Source organism: Podarcis cretensis (genome assembly GCF_951804945.1).
Source record: "Podarcis cretensis genome assembly, chromosome: 10".
Taxonomy (NCBI): Eukaryota; Metazoa; Chordata; class Lepidosauria; order Squamata; family Lacertidae; genus Podarcis; species Podarcis cretensis.
The window spans coordinates 55,093,073-55,111,339 of NC_137179.1; the positions used below are offsets into that span (position 1 = coordinate 55,093,073).

Genomic DNA, 18,267 nt, shown 5'->3' on the forward strand with positions numbered 1-18,267 from the left:
TTTTCTCCGAAGAAGCAGGCGTCTTTTAATTTCGTGACTGCTGTCACCATCTGCAGTGATCATGGAACCCAAGAAAGTAGAATTTCTCACTGCCTCCATTTCTTCCCCTTCTATTTGCCAGGAGGTGATGGGACCAGTGGCCATGATCTTTGTTTTTTTGATGTTGAGCTTCAAACCATATTTTGTGCTCTTCTCATTCACCCTCATTAAAAGGTTCTTTAATTCCTCCTCACTTTCTGCCATCAAGGTTGTGTCATCTGCATATCTGAGGTTGTTGATATTCCTTCCAGCAATCTTAATTCCGGTTTGGGATTTATCCAGTCTAGCCTTTCGCATGATGAATTCTGCATATAAGTTAAATAAGCAGGGAGACAATATACAGCCTTGTTGTACTACTTTCCCCATTTTGAACCAATAGTTGTTCCATAATGTCGGACTAAATATGCTAATGAAAAGTGAGGTTTGGGGGCCGTGTTGTGCTACTCATAGAAGTTGCTTTGCAGGAGGCATCGTTTCCTAAAAGTATTCTCCATTATACCTTTTGCTTGTCGTTTCTCCTTCCTTTCCACCCAACCATAGCCCACTTCCAGGAAGAAAACTACAGCACTGGCTGGTTGTGATACAGCTTCTTGCTGTATCAAGAAACACTTTGGTACATAACAAAGCTGCTCAAAGAAAAAGGCACACACATATCCAAACCCATTTTTCTTTTCTACTTTTATTTTTAACCTTTTTTAAAAAATAGAAAATTGGCTGACCACGGATTTATGAATTAGCAAGTCCATTATAATGATGAATGGAAATTACCATTTAAAACCTGAATCATTCATCAGACTGCTCGCTATGTGTCAGGTGACATAAGAATACATGAATACTTGTCATCTTAGTATTTTCTACCTGATAGTTAAACTTGCATGAACTTTAGACTTTTGTACCAAGTGCTGGCTAATATAAATTAAAAAACAACACCCGAATATAAAGTAATTTCACAGATAGTTTCAAAGGAGTAAAAGGGAACGTGTAGAAGACAATGTCAATAAGGGGGGGAGAAAGAAGCATTCTTCCCACCCCCAGACAAAAGAATCACAGAAGTCTCTTGGTTTTTCTCAAAATAGAAAGTCCTGTTGAGTATATGGTATCCCTAGACCACCTTTATGGTTGAGGACTTTTACTGCCAGATTGATCTGTTCACCATCTTTCAGCGAGCCCCCATTGACAACAAAATATTCCATAAATGTTCCTTCTAGGTTTCTGAAATGAGCAAACACACCATATTCCAAGTGATAAGGATTTTGAGAGAAAAGCTAGCCTCCGAGATGATAGCTCGATGACATCCCACCCACGTTCAAATACGATTTCTACCGTAAACTGAAGCCAACTTTCAGAGAGATCATTTAAATTGTGAAATGCTACCCAAAGACTGAGGAAGAAAAGACTGTATATTAATCTTGGCAGCAGATGGCAATTCTAGATCCAGAAGCTCAATAGTGTTGAGCTGAATGGAACATAACAAGTCTTTTTATCCTAACAAAATGCAGCCTTCGTCTCTCAGAGGGCTAGAAATGCCCTCTCAGTATATGCATCCAATCATAGAAGAACATAAAGAGACAGTTAAACTGAGTAATATTGCATAACTAAATGGCGAGATTTTCAAGTGGAATATAAAACCTGAAAGTATTGTTTTAATCAAAGATCTGATGGTCTTGTCAGTGCTTCATTATCCTGATGCAGTGTGTGGGTTTTTTGGTCCCCCCCCCTCATTTTTCCTCTTCCAAATACTAATGTTTCTGCAGATACATGTAGGACCCAATCCTGCTTCCTCAGCATGGCCTGATGAGCTTCCCCATAAGACTTCATCCCAACCCTCCACTTCCAACTGGATATGCCAGTGTGCTGGAAACACCACAATGCAGTCACAGCAAGTAAAAGTGATTCCACTTTGAAGGATCCCTCTCTAATGGTTCTCCATTATATTTTTAGAAATATCAGCCACATACGTAAAGGTAAAGGGACCCCTGACCATTAGGTCCAGTCATGGCCGACTCTGGGGTTGCGGCGCTCATCTCACTTTACTGGCCAAGGGAGCCGGCGTACAGCTTCCGGGGTCATGTGGCCAGCATGACTAAGCTGCTTCTGGCGAACCAGAGCAGTGCACAGAAATACCGTTTACCTTCCCACTGGAGTGGTACCTATTTATCTACTTGCACTTTGACGTGCTTTCAAACTGCTAGGTTGGCAGGAGCAGGGACCGAGCAATGGGAGCTCACCCCATTGCGGGGATTCAAACCGCCGACCTTCTGATCGGCAAGTCCTAAGCTCTGTGGTTTAGACCACAGCGCCACCCGTGTCCCATATCAGCCATATAGCCTGATATTAATATTATTTTTAATTGTGTGTGAGGCTGTTTTTGCTACTATTTTGCGGGGAAAGCTTTATTAAATATTTCTCTGCTCTTTCAAATTGAATTTTTGCTATTAATTTGATTTCCCACCACCACCCCCATTTTCTTCTTTGCCTCATTCCAAACCACCTAAAGACCACTTCCAAACCTCTGTGGCTCAAGAAGAGCCATGAGCTGGTGGCCAGTAGTTGAGACAAAAGGTCAACGTCAATAAACATGTCATGTGCCAGAACCAAGGGGGAGGCAGGAAAAGGTATTAAGGCAGCTGTGGTCAGGTCCAGAAGTCAGGACTGAAGGGTGAAGCCAAAAGTTGGACTGAAGTTGGACTAGAGAGCAAACACAGCGTGGACACAGTAACAAACTAGAGGTCTTTCCAGACTGGTGTCTCTGCAAAATATTATTGCATACCCTCCAACATTTCTCCGATTAAAATAGGGACGTCCTATTCCATAATAATGATAATTTTATTTTTTATAGCTTGCCCATCTGACTGGGTTGGCCCAGCCAACCAGTTGGTTGGCTTCCAACATACACAAAAACATAACAAAACATTAAACGTTATAAAGCTTCCTTATACAGCGCTGCCTTCAAGATGTCTTCTAAAGGTTGTATAGTTACTTACCTCCTTGGCTTCGGGGTTCGCCATACCCTCCCAGCATTTCTCCGATGAAAATAGGGATGTCCTAAGGAAAAGCAGGACATTCTGGGATCCAATCAGAAACCAGGATGGCTTCTGTAAATCTGGGACTGTCCCTGAAAAATAGGGACACTTGGAGGGTCTGCATCTTGGTGTAATAATAGTGCATTAGTGGTGTGTTTATTTTGTTCTAGTTTGTTCTGTCATGCTTCCCCCGTGATAACAGGTTATAGCTCTCCGGGGGATCTGTAACACAACAAAAGTGTTACACAATGGAACACAGATCAGCTTGTGAACTCATAGCTATGCTGCTCAAGTAACACATGTTTATTTCACTGTATTAGCTGCTAGCTCCAATCCTACGATAACAGGTTACTGCCAAATGTTATGCTCATAGGATTGAACCAAAATATGTAATTCTGTGTTGGCCAAAACGCCATGTTCAAGTAGCTTTTTCTGTCTAATGCCAACTACACTCTGCAGTTCTGTACTACTCAACAACACTGTGAAAACCCTGGCTATATTATGCCAGCTGATACCCATGCTAACCCCTTACTAACACAGTGTTCTGGGTTCCTTTGTGATGCCTAGTTCTTGCATCCTATTCTAAACATTTATATCCTTGAAACACTAAAAGAGAACATGTGAGTGACTCGTATTTCTCCTTTTGCGTTTCCACTGCATCCCATTTTGTTCCTATTTTGCAAGTTACAGCGTGGCCTGTGCTTATTGTGGTAATGTTGGTCTAGGGCAAAAATGTGAGAAACTGCAGCTTTAGATCAGATGCTTATATACTAGGAAAAGCTTAAGGCCCGAAAAAGACCCAATATGGAGGCCAAATGGCCAAAATATTGGGAAATATTAGAAAAAGATGGAGACAATTGGAAATTGCAGAGTTTGGAGAAAATGAAGGATAAAGTGCGAGACTGGTTACATTACGCTCAGATTAAAGAAGTCTTTAAAAATGATAAAAAGGTAGGGTTCCAGGTGGAGAAATCGAAGTTGGAAACAGAATTGTTAGAACCAAAGACTAAGGTATTATCAAGAATGTATAACTTGCTGTTAAAATGGAATACACAAGACGAAATGGTTAAATCGGTTATGATAAAGTGGGCTCAGGACATTGGGTATAATATTATGTTTGAGGACTGGGAAAGGTTGTGGACCACTGGGCTGAACTTCACTGCATGTAATGCTCTGAAGGAAAATGTAATGAAAATGATATATAGATGGTACATGACCCCAGTTAAACTTGCCAAAATATACCATTTGTCTGATAATAAATGTTGGAAATGTAAAGAACATGAAGGAACATTCTTTCACCTCTGGTGGACCTGCCCTAAAGTGAAGGCCTTCTGGGAAATGATATATAATGAGCTGAAGAAGGTATTTAAGTATACCTTTACTAAGAAACCAGAGGCCTTCCTTCTGGGTATTGTCGGCCAGAAGGTGTTAAAGAAGGACCGAACATTTTTTATGTATGCAACAACGGCAGCAAGGATACTCATCGCTAAGAATTGGAAAACTCAAGATCTACCCACACTGGAAGAGTGGCAGATGCAGCTGATGGACTACATGCAACTGGCCGAAATGACTGGTAGAATCCGAGACCTGGGAGAAGAGAGGGTTGAGGAGGACTGGAGGAAATTCAAGATTTATTTACAGAAATATTGTAATTTGGTTGAATGCTAAGAAGGATGCTAGATCACAAATAACTGCCCACCATTGAATTAGATCTGATTTTGACGATAAGTGAGAATAAGGAAAATATAAATTTTTTGGAGAATTGCTAGATTTTATTTAAATGAGTGGAGATAATATTGTAAACAAGTGGGTAATTTGCTTGGAAAAAAAAATTTGTAACGATGTAAGTGGGAGCGGGAGATGTGAGGGAGTCCAAAGAAGTGACGAAATTATGTTATGATATAAGTAATGTCGATTATTATTTATGCATTTGTATTAAAAAAAACCTTAATAAATATGTATTAATATATATATATATATATACTAGGAAAAGCTTAGCAAGGTAACCAGGTAAGGACTTGCACTCAACCCTCTCTAACAGGCTTGAAAACCTTGAATAGCAGCATTTAGCATAATGCAGGCTCAAATAAGCAAACTAGTCTTCATTGATGTGTCAAACTGGAGGCCTGCATCTTCCAAAAGCTGCCTCTGTATGTCAGCATGTGAAGCTGATCTTTCCCAGCTGATGCTGGATTCAAGTTTCTTGGAAGCATTTTTAGTGGAGATGTGCCAAACAACCTTAAAAAATAAATCAGTTGCAGTAGAACAGGACAATCCCCCAAGGCTCAGAGGTAGGGTGAGTGTTTTGATACATGCATTACTAATTAACTGAAAAGTTTTGAACAGGCCCAATATCTCTCTCTCTCTCTCTCTCTCTCTCTCTCTCTCTCTCTCTCTCTCTCTCTCTTTCTTTCTCTCTCTCTCTGTGTGTGTGTGTGTGAGAGAGAGAGAGAGAGAGAGAGAGAGAGAGAGAAGTGCAATAGCTACCTTTTATTTGAAAGGTCATAAAAGGGTAGAAAAACAATTCCAACCCATGAAGTTAACCATACCACAATTTTGGAATATAACCTTTCGGTATCCCCCTTCCCCCTCCTTTTTTTACAAGATGTGATGCTTCATGTCAAAGACAGTATTCCATATCATAACTCATTTGACATAACTTCAGGTGATGCAAATTTTTTTTTATAACACTTGTTTCTCCTTTTACCCCTCCTCCAATATATTTTTTTTCCAGACAATAATGACTTCAACCTGGAAAAAGGCTTACGGCTCAGTCAGAACTAGCCTAAATCTAACCTTCAGTTTGGAGTCTTGGATAATGAGGTAAAATATGCATTATTCACTCGACTACCTTTGGACTCAAATGACAAAAGGGAGTGAATATTCCAGGCCCAACACATTCTTAGTTTAGGAATCTCAAGAGACATTTTGCAACTCTGCTATTGCAGCTTGATTTTTGGACAGTGAGGAAGAAATAATGATACTTTTCATGGATTTTAAAAGGTGTTTCTATGGCTCTCTGGCAGCCTTAAACAAGTCTTAGCACTGGTAAATAAATGAACTGTTAAGCCACTTTAACATCTGAAAAATAAACTGCAGGTCCATTATCATCTGAACATGTTTCACTCTTTCCAGTGTCAAATCTCTAGGCTGTAATTCTGAGGTAAGGTGAGTTTTCAGTGCAACCTTTTCAAGTAGCTCCTTACAGAGCACAAAATGAAAGAAAACAGTTAATCTTAAACAAAAGAATATAAATAAATGCCACATGAATGTTCTCATGAATTAGTTTTGCTAATGCTAATTAGAATGCTCATTTGTCCTGGGAAAAAAAAAACCATGGCAGATGACTTTTGTTTGCTGTTGGATTTATCGCAAAGCATAATATGACAATCGTGTACACTAAAATCTAGTTCACTAGCCATTGCAATATCTGGATAATCTTCTAGTACCAGTTTATAAATACACCACTCTTTTTTGCTTCTTCTTTCAGAGAAAACTGTCTGTCAAATACAAGTGTGGATACATACCGGACTTCCCCACTGCTGTTTGAGTCACAGCTGAGCAAAGTGAGGTAGCCCAGGTAATGTTGTGTAGGCAGGGCAATGTCGCACATCCTCTTAAGTGCTTGTCAGGTGTAAATCAATGTCATCATTGACACGGGGAAGGACCTTTGCAGAAATGCAATAGCTGTCCTTTTCAAAGGAACCCTTAACACCTCCTTTATTGACCCAACCCATGCCCCAAATGAACAGCCCTTGCTTGTTTTCTACAAGGCACATCCGCACATGACATGCGTACAGTAGGGCTGAGTGTAAGGGCTTGTCCACACTGGAACAAAATGTGAACTCCAGGCCACTGCTGTCCCAGACATTTCCCACTTTAAATAAGAACACACACACCCTGCCCCGATTCAGACTTTCCAAGTGTGTTTGTATGCATTGCCTAGTCTGATCTTCTCTTACGCTGTTGTACTGTCCAAGTTTGATAACATGCAAACGGCTGGTTAAAGGGGTCAGTTGCAGATAATTAGACAAATACTGCTTTGAATCAGAGGTTTTCAGAACAGAACAAGTTACCACCTTCCCACAAAGATGCCACCATAGGCATGCACAGCACATCAGAGTGTTCACCCAGGGAATTTTTTTATTTAATGGCAAACATTTATTGAATACATACTCATACTCAACCATAAAGGACATTGTTTTCATTCACCAAACAAACTAAAGAAACTCCCTGCCCTGTACTTCGTTGGTTTCCGTGGTTTGGCTGCCCATGTGTAGGACTCTGAGGGATTTCTGAAAGCCCTTGATCAGATAAAGGTAAACACGTGTCCTGTTCGCAAGACAATCTTTATTTGAAGATGTGAGAATTCTTACTGCTTTGAATAAATGTACACAGAAGCATGTGACTCTTCCAAAAGCATAAAAGGGAAAACACCCTTGAAAATAATGCCAGCTATATACTGTCCATCAAAAGGATGTTTTAAGAGAAGAGGGGTTTAAACTGCAGAACCGAACACGGCCAGTTTGGAAAGGTTAACTTTGCTTGGCTAAGGTGATCCCTTCGGTGGTGGGTACTATTACTAAGATTCCGTAGTTATCCTCCGCACTGAATAAAAAAAAAATATTCATGCCTTTAGGGGTTGTAGGGTCCTTGCTGTGATTTACATAACTTGCTGTCAGCTGGCATGGCAGACACCAATTATAGGGAACTTTGGAAAGGCACTACCTGTAGCTCTCAGTGGAAGCCATGTTTCTGTTGTATTAAATCTGTACAGAAATGACAGTGGGGGGAAAGGAGAAAAATAAATGGTGCTGTGAATGTTACAAGTAAACCTTTGGGAACAACAATGTAAGTAGGAGAGTGATACAGATAATGCGGTTTTGCTTAGTGTAGCACTGAATACCCAAAGTCAGGAAAATGGAAATACAAAACACACACACACACACACACACACACACACACGGATATATATAATAGTCACTCTGCAATGTCAACAGTGCCAAGTAAATCCCTAGAAAGCTTAAAGGAATGTTACAATTCTGCTTAGAATGGAAAATAGGTTCGACCGGTCAGGTAATAAATTTTAAAAAAAGTTAGTTACACAAGTCTTGTAATTGCTAGGCATGTTGCAATATGTGTCCAAATAAGACACTGGATAGAAATTAATTTCACCCATGCAGATCTTAGAGTGGGGGACCAGGGCCCCCCAATTATTCATGGACTTGACACCTGATCATGGATCTACTTTCCAAGGAGCAGCCACTACCTGCTAGATCCATAGCCACATTTTCAGATCCAGGTATCTTTTCTTCTCCCCTGCCTTGCTTCAGTCCATTGGTGCCATAAGCCAGTCCATTGGCTCATAAGACAATAAATTGCTGAGTCCTTCCTCTGTTCCCTGAATAGTGCCATCAAGACCATGGCAATGAGGTAGAAAGCTCTTCCCAATATATTGTTATGAGTTTGTGGGTTCCAGACACACATAATTCCTGGGTTTAGTAAGTGTTAGAATTTAATCAATTATTGGAGAGTTAAACTGGAAGTCAGACTCTTAATAGCTGGACTCTGCTTCCTGAGTTCAGGAGATTTCCTGAGAGATGGGCCATTAACAGAGAAAAACACAGGGAGATGGACCCTTAGCAAAGCAATGCCTGTACCAGCTGGCAAATGGGTGGACCCTCTCCTGAGCTCTTGGATGGTTAGCAGAGTGGAGAACTTTAGGATCTCAGTTGGGGATGATATGGGCTGAAGGAAAATAGTTGGAGTTGGTGGAATGCGGCAAGTTGGAGAGAGCATGCATATTTTTGAATCCAAGGTGGCTGTGGCTATGGGAGAAGCAAGAAGCTTTTATGGGTGTCAATGCTGTAAGCATCACATGCTCTGGTTGTATATATGTGTAAATAAACCATATATCATAAAGACACCCCACGCTCCACTGTGCCTCATTCCCAAAGGAAACACGAACCCTGAGTAAGAACACTGAAACATTGCACCACTTGGAGATTGGGGTGGCATGTAACAATATCGTTCTAGACTCATGCTTCGGGTTTATTGTTACAGCTGATAGGAAACAGCTCGTTGTGCTTCTAAAATTATTGCCTGCCAGAGCTCTAGCCACACTCCTCACTCTTCTGAGGACTGCTTCATCTTTACTTTTCACACTGCTTTGGCCTACAATATCTAATTGCATCCACTGGTTTTCTCGGTGTCTTCAGTACAATTTAATTCTACTGAAAAACTGCAGAGGCACAGTACTTTTACCCAGAGTGTTTGGCCCCTTTATACCCAGCAGATCAACTAACTTTTTAAATAGAAAACTGGAGTTCTCCCTGACCTTGGAAAAGGCTGGAGAAATCTATTCTGATCTCCTCCCCGTCCCGCTCCATGTTTATGAACGAGTCCTGGTGAGCTTTGCAGTCTAGGAGAACTAGAGGCAAATAATTTTATAGAGTGTTTTTGCATATATTATTAAGATTCAAGCCCTGATTCTCTCTCTCCCCCCCCCACAAGAAAACATTATAAATAGTGTCTCAAAAACCTGTGATATCCACTTTGTTAAGTGTTGGGTTCAAGAGATTAAGGGCAATGACTGGCATATAGTTCACTTTTATTTCCATCTCGCTGCAACCTCACATCGCTATACATCTGTTTTGTTGATTCAGAAGAGCACTTGAGCGCCTTTACAGTTGATTTTGACAAGTGCTACAATTTGATATGGGTAGATAATTCTTGCTGAGATGATTTCGAAGTACAGAAATTATAATTTTGAGTAGATATTACCTTTCTTTATGATCAGAAATTTCATGTAATATACTGTGCACTTAAGCATCTTAATCACATTTTTTCTCCCTCTCTCTTTTTTTTTATAAAAAAATACATTACATTATTTTCATCTAATCGAGCAAAGTATTGCAAATTAAAATATTGTTCTAAATATATCTGGGTCCCCTCCCCCTTCCTCCTGCTTGGTGAAGAAGATCCTTTAAAGAAGAACAACAAAAAAGGAACATTAAAAATGTTCATTCCTAACCTTCTCTTCAAAACTATTTGGTTTGGGATTTAATTAAACAGTAAGACATGACAGACTGTACAGGAGGGCTCATTAATGCACACCTTGGGTGCATTTCACCTCCTGCTTCTTGCACAGCTGAGGTGTGGATTAATCAGCGCTACCCCTTGGCCCAGAGCATTTATTGTGATTATAAAATGACCACTTGGAAAAAAAAATAAAACAAAATGTTCTAATGCCAGGAAAGATCATCCATCATGCCTGATGATTAGGAGTTAAGAGCAACATTAAAAGGAAGAGGGGGGGGAAAGCTGATCATGTTTTATGCAGTGGTGCAAACAGAGTTTTCCTCCTGTTCGGAAGAACTTTATGATTCTTCAAAAGCTTTTTTTTTGTTCCATGGCAAAGCATAATGAAAGATGTAACAGGACAGTTTCGCATTAGATAGTGGTAGTATAGCCTATTCATTCAGAGTAGATGTGATGGGAGAAGCCACATTTGTTTAATCATGTTCTCATCCCATTTATATATAAAGCTGACAGTGGGACTTATGCAGGTTCTTGTTTGTTTATATGGCTCTGGGCAACTATGCCTACAGGACTGCCTTTCCCCTATATGAACCTGCCCAGACCTAAGACCGTCATCTGAGGGCCTCCTCTGTGTTCCCTTTTTATAAAGTACTCTCCCAAGGGAGGCCTGACTGGTGCTAACCTTGTCATGATATTGGTGCCATGCAAAGGTGGGGTTTTTTGGTGCCATTCAAAAGTGTTTTTTGTTTGTTTTTTGTTTCTCTGGGCATTGGGTAGCACAACATGATACTGTACAGCTAAATCTGTTTTTACTATAATTTCAGCATTGCAATTTTTTACTTTGGTTGTAAATAGCTTCAGGACTTTTGTGTGTGTGGAAAACACTGTATACGTATTCACCCAACCTTACTCCACTGAAAAATATTGGGAAATGGAACCAGTAGCAACAGTTCTCAGCTATATTGACCAAGTAGAAAGGAGACAGCTTGATAATTACCTGTGTGTCAGCAGACTTGATCGGAGGCGCCAGATGTTCCTTCCAGAGAGGACTATGGAAACTGAGCCATTCGAAAAAGAGAGAACTCAGCTTCGAGATTAGTAAGTTGAAAACTAGTAAAGTTCCCAGCTGTTGGTGCGCTGCCACCGCCCCACACCACAAATTTTCTCTCAAGAGGAATATAGCCCAAAGCTCAGAAAATGCTAAAAGGGACTTGTAGTAAAAGCTGCTCAATTGTGGAGAAGTGTTCATGGTCCCCAAAGAGCAGAACAGAGGGAGATAGTAGCTGGAGGGGTGGGAAACAATCGTCAAAAGATAACAAAGGAAGGAGAGGGCTCAGAAAGCTGTGGGAATTGCACGATGGTATGTACCAGGAAAAAAAAAATTATTAGAGCAGCAGGGTGGAATGGTGTTTTGTTTTGTTTTTAAAAAATCTAGATTCCAGTCATGCCTCAACAATCAGGATCTGATCGCATAAAACTAGTGTGGCGTAAAGGTTAGATTGTTGCACTATGACCTGGAAGAGACAAGGGTTCGAATCCCCACTCATCCATGAAGCTCACTGCGTGACCTTGGGCCAGTCGCCATCTCTTAGCCTAACCTACTTCACAGGGTTGTTGTGATGATGAAATGGGGAGAAGGAGAACCACGTACACCACTTTGAGCTCCTTGGGCAATAAAGGTAGTATATAATATTTTAAAAATCATGGGAGCAGCTCTTCAGTGATGCAAGAAGCTGTGCCAGTAAGAAAACTGCAAGCATGAACCAGTGCTACTGAAATAAGTTTTAAATACATTGCAAATGACTTTAACTATACTGTTTGAGATACCTGACATTTTTAAAAAAATATTGATTGGGATTTTTTTTTCTTGTTAAAATTTCAGGGGGGAAATGTTAAGACAGTGTATTGCTAATAATGATGATGATGATAATGATTGATGTTGAATAATAATAATAATAATAATAATAATAATAATAATAATGTCCCAGAATTGACATTGCTGGTTCTTTTTCCTCATAAAAGAACTACACCCTGTGCTTTATTTGCTATTGTTGCTTTTTTTTCTGAATGAACGTAAAAATGATGAGCCGGCTTTTAGTGATTTATTCTTTTTGCACTGCACTTTGCTTTTTCTACGGAGTTTAGAGTGCATAATTAAAATCATATCACTGATTTGTGTCCAGCTGGATTGTGTGGTGTGTGTTTTTTTTACCCGTGTGAATAATTTCCACGCAGATAAATAATCTTGCTGAGGTCCATTGGACTTCACATAAGCAAGGGCAGCACGGGTAGTTAGTGTTTATAAGATCAATCTTGGAAATAGCAACGTACAGGCAAAGCAATGCACTGTAACTCATGCCTAGCTATAGATACATAATATATTGCTTTGAACGAAGTCTCCTCTTGTGTTACATTTGTATTCATATATGTCAAAAATGCAACGTTGGTTCTTTTTAAAATAAATTGGAAGCGCTAGTCTATAGTGTATGATTATTTTATTAACTGATAAATCAGCCAGCTCTCAAGGGCATGGGGGAAATAGATTTATTTAATTTACAAATAAACTGTATCCATTCAGCATTTCCTTCCCTTGTTGGAAATGTATGTTGTAGTGTTGCTTGCCCCTGAATCTCTTAAGCAGTGCAAGATTCCTGGGGTTCCAGGATTCCTTTTGGAAATGAGGCACGACAGACACTGTGGCGTCTTTTTGATATATGGTTTATTTACACATATATGCAGTCTGAGCCTACAAGGGGTCCACAGCATCAACACCCCAAACGGGTCTTGTTTCCCCCTAGCCACAGCTTTTGATTCAAACACACATCAAACATTGCCCTCGAATGCTGCTCTAGACTCTCTCTCTCCAGCTTGTTGCTTTTTTACTCTAGGTCACATCACTCCGAAAAACTCTGGCTTTTGTCCTCCTCACTATCTGTGAGCTGAGGAAGGGGCAGCACTCATTTGCGTGGCGAGTTCCCGCCTCCCCCCTCAGAAATAAAGACACGAGACACAAGAATTAGAGTTAATGGGTCAAATTAGGCCACAACTTTATTGATTACAGGAATTGAGCGGTATTGGCTTAGGCATTGGTCCTATCAACTAACCGGCTTCAGCCCGCTTGCTTGAAGACCAGTAAGGGTTAACCACCAGTAAGGGGAGTCCTGCTGATGCACATCAACTAGGAGCTCCCCCGGGGTCACCGCTTGGGGGCGTGCCATGGGCCCACACCTCCATAGGACCCTCCCCCCCCTTCCCTTGAACCTTCTCAAGAACAGGAGGACAGTAGAGATTTAGAACAGTGGTTTGCAGAAGGGCATAGTTCAGAGGCCGCAGAGGGGAGAAGCTGGGAAATATTGGAAGAGGAGCAGGAGGAAGAAGAAGCACCAGGGGAAAGACAGCTGACAGACTCAGTGTCTTTGGAAAGGACCAGGCGTGCATTGAGGGTAGTAGAATAGAGAGCTCAGAGGGAGAAAGCTCAGATTAGCCGACACGGGTGACACAGAATAGGGGAGACGTGGTGGTGGGGACTTTACTTGGAGCAAGGCCATTATTTAGGGAAGGCTGCATTCCTTCATTGCTCTCTGTGAGTTACTGAATAAATTGCTTGGTAATAACTTTTATCGTTTCTCTGATTCTTGGCTGTCACCGTGGGAGGGATCTGATTTCCCGAAGCCTGACAGATCTGTTTTCTAAAGATTGCATAGTTACTTACCTCCTTGACATCTGATGGGAGGGCGTTCCACAGGGCGGGCGCCACTACCGAGAAGGCCCTCTGTCTGGTTCCCTGTAACCTCACTTCTCACTGAGGGAACCGCCAGAAGACCTTCGGAGCTAGACCTCAGTGTCTGGCTGAATGACGGGGTGGAGATGAGCCTTCAGGTATACCGGGCCTTGGCCGTTTAGGACGTTATAGGCCAGCACCAACACTTTGAATTGTGCTTTGGACCCATGGTGTGCCTAGTTAGGCCTGCGAGGTCAGAGGTTCCTCACTCCTGCTCGAGGGCCACGATTTCCATCCAAACAGGTTCCAAAGTCATTTCTCATAAAAGCCCCTGCTTCTGGCCACCCCTGGGAGGGCTGTCAGCTCAGTGGTTTAGCACATGCTTTCCATTTGAAAGATCCCAGCTTCAACTGTGGAATGCCCAGTACAGATAATATAGAAAGCGAGATGGACCTATGGTCTGACTTAACATGGGGCAGATTCCTAAGCTCCCTTTTTGAGACGTTGCCTAAGAAACAAGAAAGTAACTTAAATTCATTTATACTTGCCATTTCAGCACTTGCCGCATGCAGCAACATTCTGACTGCTATGCCGAGAAATAAAAGCGGTTGCATTTATTCATCTCATACATTACCCAGCCACAGCCAATGTTTTGTTAAGAACTTCATACAAACTTTGTAGTGACTTTTCTTGGTGAGTTTAAAAAAAAAATCAGATGCAGTTTTGGTCACATTTTCAGTCTGTATCAAATTTCGGTTTCAGCATCTTAAGAAAAGAATGTACTGTATTAAATAAGCATGTATTTATCCACAGCAGACATCGCCTTCCACAATTATATCTGCTTCTAAAATAGAAGAAATAAATAAATTCTCCCCCAAACCTTTACTATGGAATGAAAGAACAAAGATTCCTGTCAAGTCATTATGTCATATTATTGTTTTTTCATGAATATGATTCCAATAATGAAGTCTTAACGTTATCAGTAAGCAAGCTAAAGTGAGGTACAGTAATAGTATCTAGTGAAATAACATTTTCTTTAAAAAAACAACAACCCAAAACTAAAACCCACATTTCTGTTTGCATCTGTCACAGTTTGAATTAATTGTTTATTTACGCTACTGGTTCTGATTTTTCTTCTGGTGAAAATGTGCACAGTATTGCCTGCAATATATACCTGTATAACTTTCCCAAAGTGGTATAAAGTTACCTTAATTAATGCAGGTGAGTTTTCCTCATTAAAAACAACGCAAAATGCCCCATAAGTGGTATTTATGGAACCCTGCTTACGGAAAGTGGGAGATATCAAAGTTGTCGCCGGGGTCCCTTAGCCTGTCACGTCTACTTTCCCATGGAAATTACATTTCTATTTTCCTTTGGCACTTCAGAAAAATATCCCCAAAATGTTCAATGCCTTTAATTTAATGAATGCAATATTTTAAATGGAATATATTGAAAATGTAAAGGAACCCTGCGTGCCTTTCCCCCAATATGATTAATATTTTATTTTTTAAGAAAAGCAAATTAAAGAAAAATCCCCAACCTAAGGTCAACAGTGCCTGTTTAAGGGAACTATCATATTCTATTCTCTTCAATGCCCTGTCTTTTTCGGAATATTAATGGGGGAAAGAGTGACAAGAATGACTTAGACGTACATGTCAGGAGAAAGGGTCAGCTCTTGGCAGTAGGTTGTTAATTCACATCCATTAATGAAATTTATCCTCCTTACTGCTCCTTCTCTCTCTCTCTCTCTCTCTCTTTAAATAAAAAGGTCCTTTTTTGAGAGAACATCATGGACTTTTCACAGAAACTGAGAAGGGCCACAGGGGCAGGCCGAGGTAAGAGACTGACAATCTTCAGGTGATTAAGGAGACTCAAAGGCTAGGTAGACCTACAAAATGAATAACTATGGACCCAGAACCATGCCATAAGGCTCAATGGCTTGTGATTTGCAAGTTGATAAGACAAGAAGATTAATAATGCTGCATGATAATGGCTGCTCCCTCTCAGCTGGGGAGATGGTAATGATCTGATATTGCTGTAGGAGCAGTTCAGTGTGCTGCAGAGAGGAGGGTGCGGATTCACTCATCCCAATTGGCCCCCAGGATATAGAGATTTTGAAAAATGGGAATGCAGTTACAATTTTAATTAGATATAAAGTTTTTAATAATTTTGCTGAAATGAGGACTTCAAAGAACATATTTTGCAGCATTCAGGCCCATAACTCCTGAGTGACAGTTTTGGTTAATTTGCAAGTTTTCAGATCAAACTTTGCCCCTGGCTCCATGCTGAGGGTAAAGTAAAATGTCAATTTCTTTCCTCAGTGATCTCAAGCATCTTATTTAGGCAGGTGTGCTGAATTCTCTTATTCGGGAGATGTTAGCGGAACAAAACTACTCATTAAAATATATGCTTCAGTTTTTTTTTTTATTGAAAAGAAAAAGAAGAAAAAAATTAGCCACATAAATAAAATCAGGAGTAATAAAGGGAATCAATCAGCAAGAAAGATGTACAGCAATATACAGCATAAAAATTTAAAGAAGAATCAGAGTAATATTGTATATGAAAGGTGATTAAATGTTAGCATATGATTATACTGTCATTGCATATTATTATCAAAGAATGTTTAATTTATACCCTTTTTTCCAAATTATAGGTAGTTGTGCAAAAGGTTTTCTCCCCCCTCCTTTTCTAAACCTCCCACCCAAACCGGAAACCATTTATGCTAGAGATTTGAGGTCCTGAATTAATTACATTTGATCTCCTGAAGTACATTAGTTTTTTGGCAGCCTACAAGCACTAATAATGGAGAAGGGCTGTTGTCAGTCAATTGATAGTCGCGATTCCGCTCCTGCCTCCTCTGTTTTGCTTCCCAACTTGCAACTTGCAGGGAGAAAACAGGCTGCCAGGCAGTGGGTTTAACAAGCATCCTCTTGTGAGAAGCACATTAAAACAAAACAGAAAGGAAAAGGTGCTACAACGCAGAAGCAAACACAGCAAATTGGTGGAAATAAGTTGCTTGTCATGCCTTATATATATATGGAAACGTTTCCTTGTTTGAGACACCACCTTGATGATCAACTTGATGAGACTTTTTTTCTCCCTCTCTCCTTTTCTCCCTCTTTTTCTTCCCAGGGGTATATGTGATGTTACTTTGTTTTCAGGCGAGACTGCTGAAGGAGCCCCTCTCGGTCGCCAGCAAAAGGGCCAGCTCCACGAATCGTCTCCAAGGTCAGCGCCGTGGGATTTCCCTGTGCTTCCTTGATGACAGTGTTGAAACATCAGAGCAATGGAACCTGACTGCTCAAAACTTCTCAGAGCATTTACAGGTAGAAGTTTGCAAGTTTGGGATCATTTGAACTAGCGGTGTTAAAAGCAGCCTGAAATTAATCCGGACAACGAGCTTCATCTGTTATTTATGCTAGGTCTGACGCTTAGCGTCAGAAGCACTCCAAAGAATATTTAAACAGACCTTGAATAAAAAACACGCACAGGGAAGAATCGGTGTTGTCATCTCTGTAGGATTAATGTAGCGCATTGCTATTGTGCATTTCCCCCCTCCCCCATCACTTCTGCTCTTTTTGAAAATCTCCTTGGCACGCCAGATCACTTCTGCAAGATCCTGCATGATGAAGTTCTTTCCGTGCTGAACATCACGTCGTAGGTAGTGAGCTCAGCGCCCTTTCTGGCGTGCCTCAGGAGACAACTAACTACAAAGTGAAGCATACAAGACCTAGAGTCCACTAAGAGACACTTCACACATGGCCTTCCTCCTCTTCCCCTGCCCCCACAGATATTTCTGGGTAGGGGAAAATAGTTTTTAAAAAGACTTAATGTGTGAAGAAGGCACATGATGGTATGTGTTGGGAAGAGGTTGACTTCCAAAATGTGAACCACAGCAAAATAATTCATTTCCTCCCCATGAATTAACATGCATATCCCTTCTCCCAGTGCTTTTCATGCCACATAATGGCCTCTCACTGACATGGGGGAGCCTTTCTTTGTGTCTGCACATTTTGCTTTATTCAGTGCTAGTTCAAATTGAAATAGCATTCATGCTGTGGCAGCACAACTCAGAGAAGCGATGGGTGGGGACAGTAAGCAAGCCAGCAAGCCTAGCCATCTTTGAGCTTTGCTGTTGCCACCAAGTGGATATCTTTAGCCCTCAGTAGGGACGCGGGTGGCGCTGTGGTCTAAACCACTGAGCCTCTTGGGCTTGCCGATCGGAAGGTCAGGGGTTCAAATCCCCGTGACGAGGTGGGCTCCCGTTGCTCTGTCCCAGCTCCTGCCAACCTAGCAGTTTGAAAGCACACCAGTGCAGGTAGCTAAATAGGTACCACTGCAGTGGGAAGGTAAATGGTGATTCCGTGCGCTCTGGTTTCTGTCATGGTGTTCTGTTGCACCAGAAGTGGCTTAGTCATGCTGGCCACATGACCCGGAAAGCTG

General features: G+C 41.0%; 1 protein-coding gene across 1 annotated transcript in view; it reads left to right on the top strand.

The window, feature by feature from the left end:
* LOC307225979 (uncharacterized protein) overlaps nucleotides 1-17,111 on the top strand; it is a 62,558-nt gene extending 45,447 nt beyond the window's left edge. The window contains exons 6-12 of the mRNA XM_079994459.1: nucleotides 1,794-1,928; nucleotides 5,797-5,885; nucleotides 6,553-6,642; nucleotides 11,115-11,201; nucleotides 14,381-14,517; nucleotides 15,593-15,659; nucleotides 16,957-17,111. Of these exons, the coding sequence (XP_079850585.1) occupies nucleotides 1,794-1,928; nucleotides 5,797-5,885; nucleotides 6,553-6,637 (309 nt within the window). The 3' untranslated portion in view covers nucleotides 6,638-6,642; nucleotides 11,115-11,201; nucleotides 14,381-14,517; nucleotides 15,593-15,659; nucleotides 16,957-17,111. The remainder of the gene's footprint in view (nucleotides 1-1,793; nucleotides 1,929-5,796; nucleotides 5,886-6,552; nucleotides 6,643-11,114; nucleotides 11,202-14,380; nucleotides 14,518-15,592; nucleotides 15,660-16,956) is intronic.
* The last annotated feature ends 1,156 nt before the right edge of the window (nucleotides 17,112-18,267 follow it).